At 39.0% G+C, this 9,658-nt stretch overlaps 1 protein-coding gene across 1 annotated transcript in view; it reads left to right on the forward strand.

The window, feature by feature from the left end:
- Positions 1–6,886, forward strand: part of LOC140231274 (fibrillin-3-like) — a 135,465-nt gene extending 128,579 nt beyond the window's left edge. The window contains exons 62-63 of the mRNA XM_072311421.1: positions 554–677; positions 6,190–6,886. Coding sequence (XP_072167522.1) covers positions 554–677; positions 6,190–6,670 — 605 coding nt within the window. The 3' untranslated portion in view covers positions 6,671–6,886. The remainder of the gene's footprint in view (positions 1–553; positions 678–6,189) is intronic.
- Positions 6,887–9,658: the final 2,772 nt, after the last annotated feature.

Below are 9,658 nucleotides of genomic sequence, written 5' to 3' on the forward strand. Positions count from 1 at the left end.
TCTACGTCTCTCTGTAGTCAGATCTGTTCTTTTAGAGTCTTTAATACTAGTCCCAGTATACACTCTAAGATGCCCTATCTACTTGCTTTTCAGTATCTTTGAAAACAAGAGTGTAATGTGTCATGGTATGTAAGTTTGCAGCTAAGAGCCAGGACCCTCTTTCACTATTATAACATGGGAACTATATCAAGCCAAACAATGAACCCAAAGTTGGGACAGATTCAGGTCAGATCTAGTTGGGAAGGATAGACGTTCATGATTACTGATAGAACACAGCAAGATTTGTTTCCAAATGGTTTTAGTGAAGCAGTTCCTAACTTTTGAGGACTGGTTAATCCCAGAATTGTCCATAAGATCAGTTGAATTGAAGTTAGGATTGATTTTAGAGCGTAGTGAAACAGGCCCATGGTCTGCTATTGGGATATGCAGACGATTATTTATGATTTATAAGCATCAGTGGTTTGCTGATGATCTCATGAATGTAATGAACCAGGACCAAGCTAATCCATAAACAAGTCGTAAGCTTAATCGTTTGCCCTTCTTCTGCCCTCAGACATCAACGAGTGTCAGAGCTCCTATGGCGGCCAGCGCTACAGCCCCTGCCAGTACAGCTGCCAGAACACCGAGGGTAGCTTCTCCTGCGGCTGTCCGCCTGGCTACACCAGTGTTGTGCAGGGGTAAGTCAGCTACCACTTTGAGGCATACTGACCATGGTTCTCAAAAGAAGACCCAGTTCAGCCTGGCTTTTAGTCTTGTTGCTTATGATGTGGGATTTAAAGATATGCTGTCCTTTGCACATGAGATATTGCCTCAACAGTTATGGAGAGATATCATTAGTCAGTGGATGGTTTGTTTGTTGATTTCACCTTCAAATAAAAGTAACTCGATTCATTTTTCTACAGAATCATGAGGAGTTCCTTACTGAGTTTTACACTAAACACATCGCTCTGGGAAAGAATAAGTGGAATTACTTGCCTACTCGGGCGGTTTCATAACATCTCCAGATTTAAGATCCAATAGTCACTGCTTCAGGCAAGCTCTGATATCTTAAGCAGAGCTGCCAAGTCACCCTTTAGACTTAGATATGCCAAGTATTTTTTTTTTTCAGATACATGACAATGTATGTGATATACCATCTACATACAATCAGAGGTATTAAAACCAGGTTTAAAAGATAGTTGAGCAATGCTGATAAAATCACAATATGGAGGCAGACAATAACATACCAGGCAGTACAAGCAGAGCCAGTGTAGCAAAGCAAAATAAACAAGTGAAGATTAGATACATGTTGGGTTTGTGTTGCATGTCTGTTTCCTGCTTTCATGATAGTTACTGTTTGACATTTTGCCAGGTGTATTTTGTTTTCATTTTTGCTGATGTTAGTTGTTTTTGATGATTCATCTGTTTTTGCAAATGTCATTATATTCCCTACTTCCCTGTTACTGTGTGTGTGTGGTGGTGAAAAGATTAGGAAATAAAAGAGGAAGTGGTAGCAGTGGTGATGATGCAATTCCATGCAATACCTTCCCATATGATCCGTTATTCCAGACAGAGAGAGGTCTAGGCAGTGTCGTGACGTTTGCACTGTGCCCATTATCCACTTTGCTCAAGTGTTTTTGACTTCGCTGCAGCTCAGTCAATGTCATCTGTTTTGTTTGTTTGGAATCATCGACCTCCACCACTGATATCAGAAGTTTCCGCAGCCTTGTTGGTACTGGGGCATGCTGCGTATCAATATAGAAAAAAAGGGGGGGGGGGTAATCATTTTGGAGGGCTACTATTTCATAATTGTCAGCTATGGAGCCACTTCCATTTACAGATCTCGTCCATTCAGTGAGACATTCGCGATTCATTGTTCCTTCATGTCACACACAAACGTGGCGAAAGTGCAATTTGTGATTGTTGTCTTTAAAGTTCATTTGCTCAGTCGTGTGTGACATTTGCCACCATAATTAGATACCAATGGAAAGAAGAACAGTTCTTCTTCCCTTCTTCTTCCTCACAACCAACATTGTGCTCTCCATACCTGACAATAATGAAAGAGTAGCCCTCCAAATTTGGATTACCTTTTTTTTTTTTTTATACACACTGTAGTGCCCCCAAGGTGGCAGTGTGCAGGAAGTGTGTGATTTACTGCACAGGGTACAACAGTTAGTTTGGTGACCTCTTCTATTCAGATCATGATATGTGACAAGAAGTGGGGTGGACAGAGGGGGAAGGAGACAAAGAATTGTTCTTGGGAGACTCAAAGGGAAGGACTAAGAGAGAGAGTTGAGGAAAGTGTGAGAAATTTGGCATTTTAGATGTCTGATGTTGTGAGGGGAGCGCCCAAGTGTGGCATAAGGTCTAATCCCCCTTTTCAGAGTGTATTAAGCTCCTCTTGCAAGACCATGTGACTTTCAGTGTGACCAAGCTAGTAGGAAGGGTGACAAAGAAAATGGCCCACCAGTAAACAAGGGCTTGAGGAAGAGGAATCTATGTGTCAGCTAATCCCTTGGTATTGAGCCCCCCCCCCCCCACCCCACCCCCCCCCCCCCCCCCCCCCACCACCACCACCATACAGACAGGATGCTTTAGAGCCTGGTAATCTTGCTAATGGTGGTATATACTGGTACTTTGTTCCTTTCCTGGTAAACATGTTTTTGATTCCCCTCTTATCAGAGACTTCTCAAGCCTGTGTAGTGTCCATCTTACTGTACTTCAATTCCTTTGTATTTTGCTCTACATGCTTTACCTCCAGTACACAGATATTTGAGGGTCAAACAATGGGCATTATCTTCTCAGTATATAGATATTTAAAGGACAAATTCACCTTCATTAACATAAGGATTAAGAGAATGTTGCACTATTAGTAGAACACATCATTGAAAGTTTGAGGAAAATCGGACAATCCGTTCAAAAGTTATGAATTTTTGAAGTTTTTGTGCAGTCACCGCTGGATGAGAAGACTACTACAGTGTATGATGTTACATGCGTACAACAATATAAGGAAAATATAAAGAGAATTTCACAAATTTCATCTTTTGAAAAAAAGTACACATTCCCTTGACTCGTTACTGACATATGTTATGTGTAATATTGTTCCCATTGCCTTTAGAAAGAGGCAAGTCAAGTGCTCTTTTATTATGCGAAAAAAAGTGAAAATATGTTGAATTTTCTTTACATTTTCTTTATACTATTGTACTCATATGACATCACGAGCCTTAGTAGTCTCCTAATCCAGCGGTTCCAACACAAAAAATGCTAAAAATTCATAAATTTTGCATCGATTGTCCAATTTTCCTCAAACTTTCACTGATGTGTTCTACTAATATTGCTACATTCTCTCAATCCTTATGTTTATGAAGGTGAACTTGTCATTTAAGGGTCAAACAGGCAAGATACTGCTTTCTGACCATACAGTTCCCAACCTACAACCATTTGTGACCCTGCATCACAAAACGAACACAAAGTCGCCAGACATGAAATTTTAGTTAAGAGCATATTCTGAAAGAGCAGACTTTAAGCTGTAAAATGATGTATAACTCAAATCAAATGGACTCTCCTAACGTATTTATATATTGGAAAGAAAGCACACACTCAGGGAAAAGTGTAAACTGAGAAAAGAGGCTCTGAAGTACAGTTTCTATTCAAGCGCTGAATTTTATCAAGACGTGCTGGTTGTGCGATGAATGGGACAAAAGACAGGATGTAAACCACTAGAGTAACAACAATGAAGGGATTATCAGATTAAACTAAAATTGAGCATACCTTATCAACACATTCTGTCCATAATCAATGCCAACTTTCAAAGCAGTAGCATCATCCTTTCAAAAGTTATTAGAGTTGAAATTTAAGAGTGTGTACAAGGTTTTAGACTTGATAAGGGGACTCTAAAGAAACACCTAATCACACTTTTTACCAAAAAATTGTTAAGATAAATTGCTTAAAAACACACTTTCCTGATCGTCTTATGATCCCAAATTTTAGCATAATGTAGAAGACTTGCTCTTTCAGAAAATATGAAAAAGTCAAAATCGGCAGGTGACACCCATTTCACCTATTTCAGTCCTCACACAAAATCAGTGTGTGCGACTTTTTGTTCTTTTTGTGATGCACGGTCACATTTAGTGTTGAAGGATTCGACTGAAGAGAAGGTGACAGCAGATTTTAAGGGCTCTTCCTGGTCTGCTGATTTCCATTGTTGTTTGTTTGTTTTGTTGTTGTTTGTTGTTGTTGTTGTTTTGTTGTTGTTGTTGTGTGTGTGTGTGTGTGTTGTTGGGTGTGTTGTTGTTGTTTTTTGAGAAGGCTATAGCTCACTCTCTTTTCAGTATCTTCTATTCCATTAACATTTCAGAACCTTCTTCTGAGTATTTACATCCTTAAATTTATTTCCATTATTACAGCAGCGGACTGCTAAACTGTGTCCCCAAGATGAAATCAACCCATTGAGGACGGGCTGATTTTGCTACGACACGCATTTCCCATACACTTGCCCGAGTATACTCGGGACCTTTCCACAAAAAATAGGCAAAAATGGATAAAGGCGTACGCATAAACTTTGTAGCAAGTTTCCTTTGTGTATTTACCTTGTGGCTGTAGTGTGTTGTTTTCTTACATCACATTACCTTCTCTGGATGTTTTGAAGTAGAGTCTAGTAGCTCACAAAATTCTCTATTAGTGTTTCCTGCGTCTGGGAAGAGGATATAATTTGTATACAAAAATGGATAGACAAAAGCACAAAAGAAGCTATCAACCAAGAAAAGATCTACCCTGTGCCGGGAGTAATTAATGGGCCAGTTTCCTTTCTAAAAGAAAGCTCAGGATGTTAGATGAATAAGCCAAGCTCCCAGTGTACTACAGTATAAATGTTTCCTTTCCTTTGAAGTGTAAAGCTTGTTTCAGGCATCGTCATGTTTGGAAACGAGACTCAGCAAAATCATTAGAGTGCAACCAATGCCCTTTGTCAAGAGTGTGTGCAAACATAGAATCAAGATGCCAGTTTTCAGAATGTGTCTGTGATTTGGGGTTTTGCCCATGAAAGTTGACAGCTAATACAGGGAATGATTTCATGCTCTCACGATTTCTTATACATTTCATATACAGAAATGATGAAAGTCTCATAGTTCAGCTGTATGAATATAAAGCTTGCCTTAAACCACCCAAAATAACAAAGGAACAAATGCTAACTGTGATATATCTTGGTATGAGAACAGGCTTTTATTTGTATGAGTTAAAGAGAACATTTCTTATTTTAAAATTTCATATAAAATGTACATGAAAAATTGTGAGGGTATGACATCATCAACTCACTCATTTGAATATTCATAAGAACTGGTCAAGAAATGTTTTCCAAAAACAATTCTTATCCGATTTTTGACATTTTTGTATCGTTCTGCACAGAATATTTTTCTCTTACTTGTGAAGTTTATTTACTTTTGGGGTGGATTTCCTTTTTAAGTATTTCTCAAAAGGATTCCAGAAAATTCTTTCTTATACTCCAGAAGTTGCCAAAAAGACAAACATTAGCTCTGTATCAAAGTAACACAATGGAAGTTGTCAAGGCCTATTTCAGATTAAAGCATTATTCATTAAAAAGAAATATGATATGAAGAATGATTATAATGATTGATCTTGCACCAGAAATAGCGAATTCAATCTTCACGCCAGATATCAACATTTTATTTATTTTTTTAAAATAATTTTCAGCAGACAGTAGCATGTACCTAACTTCTTGTAAACTCATTATAATGGCACAGATCAAATTTCTCCCCTCCCTTCCCCTCATCTGATCTGTGGTTTTACTTGCGATTGCAAGTATTGCACAATTGTATGTGTAATGATTGCAAGCATCACGCAATTGTATACGTAATGATTGTGAACATTGCACAATTGTTTGTGTGTTGTTGTTGTTTTTTTTTTATGATGCTGAATAGTGTGTCACATGTGCTCATGTGAACAATAGCAGTTTACAGGGCATAATACACATCATGTTATCAGCAGCAAATGAAAAACTACAGACTTCTTATTGTGAATTGCTGCTTTAAACAGTTGGAACTTGTATGTTTTGTTCAGATGTGAAGTACTGTGGAACAGCTTTGCAAGAGTGCTGTACAAATGTAATTATTGTAACTGTAATTTTGATTGATAAAAATGCTGTTTGGGCTCATGTTATTGGAATGTCCCTTATCGTATCTTTTGTGATTGTAGAGCCTGTGTGACTGATCGGGACTCCACCCAGCCTTGCTACCACTGCTCAAGGACGACGGGCAGCAGGCAACGTCGCAGCGTCGAGAAGGCGAGCCAAGGAGGCGACGCTGAAGAAGGAACCAGCACGGAACCGAGCGCACAGGCCAACAACACCGCCATCCTCTACCACATCCCACTCTCCAAAGCTGTGCCCAAGCAGCGGGTGGCCAGGTTCAAGACCGGCTATGTCCAGGAAGTGGCCACCTACAATTACGTCATTCTGAGCGGAAACGACGACAACACCTTCGCAATGCGAAAGCGGGATGACGGCATAGCGCTGCTACGATTCAACAAGCGCGTCTCACGCACCGGACTGTATGAGCTTGAAATTGAAGGCATTCTGCAGACCAAAAACGAAACAGTATTAGCCGAAGTTCAAACAGTCGTAGTGGAACCTGTAACAATGCAGATACAAGTCCAGATAGTACCAGATAATGAATAGACTTGGAACTCAGATGTCAGCTATCAGTTGCTATGGTAACAGGTTTTAGCCAATCAGCATGCAGCCTGAGAAGGCTAGGGCTGATTGAAATCATTTTGAAATCCCCCCCAGGAACAAGCCAGTTGGTATAACAGAGCTGGAGAGATGAGGCGAGAATTTTGGACTCTTTGTTTGTGGAATAATGTGAAGTAGCAAGCAGAGCAACATGTAGATTCAACATTCCTCGGTTCTTTGTGTTTTTTTGTCTTTTTTTCCAGTTTCATGTGCTTTACACTGATAGCACTTTCCGGTACACTCTATCGAAGTTGAGGTTTCGGTATTTTTTTTAACGCTGAGAGGTGCATAAACATCAAATTTGTGCAGACCAGGGCAATCACTCTAGGCTTTTACGCTCAAAAGTCTATACAAAAGTGCACACAAAAAAATGTGAAGGCCCCTCTCCCGCCCGGGAATGTTACTGCAGAAAGTTTTGTCCAGATGGTCAAAGATGAAAGTTTTGAGCAAGGTGGTATTGAAACAGTGTGTAATAAATCGACAGGCATAAAACTGAGCTGGGATTTCCTCGACATTTCAAGTTTTCAGATCAGTTTTGCAACCCTCTTCACACAGACCCGTTTGAGGATCTGGTTGTTATGTTATTGTTTTGATGGCCCCCCAAAACCAGGCACTCCCAGTCGAGATGAATGTAGCAAATTTCATGTGTACACATGCTCCAATGCTGCCTTATGTTTCATACGTGTGCTATTTTCTTTCAACCGCCTTTCACTATTGTATTATATTGTAGTTAGGACTTTATATATTTGAGAATATTAATGGGAGGGATACTACTTCTTACCACATCACTTCTGAACTCTATTTAAGCATCCTCCACAGCTGTATCTTGTAGAATGTGTGTCACAACACCAATCAGGTCTACAAACAATTCAGTGTGATGACATCATGTGATTTAATCCACATGTTGACTACATATTTTTTACTTCTTTTTTTACAAAGTATTTTTGTTTCTAAAAAAATAAGCAAGTGTTGCAAGTATTGTAACTTTAGTGTTTTTGTGTTTGTTTTGTTTTGTTTTTTTATTTGTTGGCAATTTGCGTGTACATACACTGTACAGATGTATCTAACAGTAACAAAGCTATGACTGATAACCATCAAGCAAATAGATCAAACACATCTGAATTGTTCTCTGTATCAAAATTCACCTTTACTACTGTGCTACTTGTCTTCCTGTTCCCACGTCCATTGAAGTAAGTCCGTATCAACCTTTGTTCCTAAAAGGCTACCTCTTGTGATCAGGAAGGTGACCTCCAAGTTGCGCAGTAAATTCAACATTTGAGATGACGCTGCACAAAACTGCCTGATAATACTTTAGCTCCCATGCTAGGATTTGGTAGTGCAAGAAACCGTTTGTACTTGTCTCTACAAGGAGTCACTGTCCAATAGACTTGATATTTAGACGAGGCATACTAAATAGAGTCACATGTTTGGACATACCTGATGGTGACACTCCAAGCTCTATTATCAGTGGTGAAAGCAGACCTTTGCCCACATTTTGCAACATGCAATCACTTGAGAATGAAGAGCAAATTTAGCCCTACTAACCCCCTCCCCCCCCCCCCCCCCCCTCCCCCAAATTATTTGCCTCTGGTTTGTAAATGAACCACAGTATACCCAGGTTGTGTAAGTTAGGACAGATACGTGTGTATTACGTTGTAAGTTGTGTTGATACTTGGTGTCAATAGAGAATTCTCTCATATAACTTGGGAACAGGTAGCATGCGTCATGGTTGATCAAACATTATGTACTGCCAACATGGTAGTACATTGCCTATATGGACATTTGGTGTTTGCTTTCATTTCCATATTTGTGTTTTTGCTTCATGTTTTACCACAGTTGCAGCTGGAAGAGACAGAAAACTACACTAAAAGCATTTTTTTTTTTCATGACCTCTGAGAGTGTGAGAGTGTGTTCAAATGTACTGGTACTCTTTGAATATTGCACTGCAAACCAGTTGAACAACCCACTGTATCAAGCAGGTGGGGAATCATTCCAAATACAGTTTCAAGCCATGTACACTGCAGATGTTTTCATACATATGGGGTAGTTGATATTTTTCTCCCCTGTTTTATGTCCGGGGATGTTTGCTTTATGAATGGCATTCACAATGATGCCACTGTACATATATATGCCTTGCATACAAACGATGAGTGTATGGCTGCTGATACCAATGTATGAAAGTGCCTTTTGTCAGTGCTAAAGACTGTCTTTCTTTATTCGCCTATGCAACACATGTTCAATTCCAAGTGCTTCATATATCATCAGGTCAAATAGTTTCACCATCTTACCGAGGCTAATATTCATGCTTTTTAGCCTATGAACCATCAGTGTCATCTATGTATTTTTATAAAGTGTGTACATTTAACATTAGCTGACTTTTTTCGAGCCATCATTCATGTATTTGTGCGTTATTTTTTTCCTTTTTTTCTTTCTTTTTTTGACATCATACAGTTTTATATTTAACATTAGTTAGAATAATTTAATAGATGAACTAGTAGTCTGATATTATATGTAGGATGGAGAGAAAAATCATTGTATGGTTACTCTTACCATCCAAAATTATAAACCCATGGTGCTGTGAACACTTCAGAGAAACAGGGAATGTTTGCAAAAACTTTTTAGCAAAAAAAAAATAAAAAATGTCTACATTTAGCCAAGACTTGTGAAAATCATTGGGTAAAGCACATGCAAATATTTGCTTAATGTTGTGCTGGAATATGAATTTGATGGCAAGTAATGTCTAGTGACTGGCTATTTTATCATGGATTAGAGCTAGCCCCTTAATCTGGACTCACATGGAGAAATGTGACTTTCAGCCCATTTCATGGACTCCATTTTGTAAAGCCCATACAGTTGGGCAATATATTTAAGGACTAAAACATAATCACTCAAAGAAGTGAAACAGACCGCAATGTGTGTGAATAATAGGTCCCA

This window comes from Diadema setosum, chromosome 7 (assembly GCF_964275005.1).
Source record: "Diadema setosum chromosome 7, eeDiaSeto1, whole genome shotgun sequence".
NCBI lineage: Eukaryota > Metazoa > Echinodermata > Echinoidea > Diadematoida > Diadematidae > Diadema > Diadema setosum.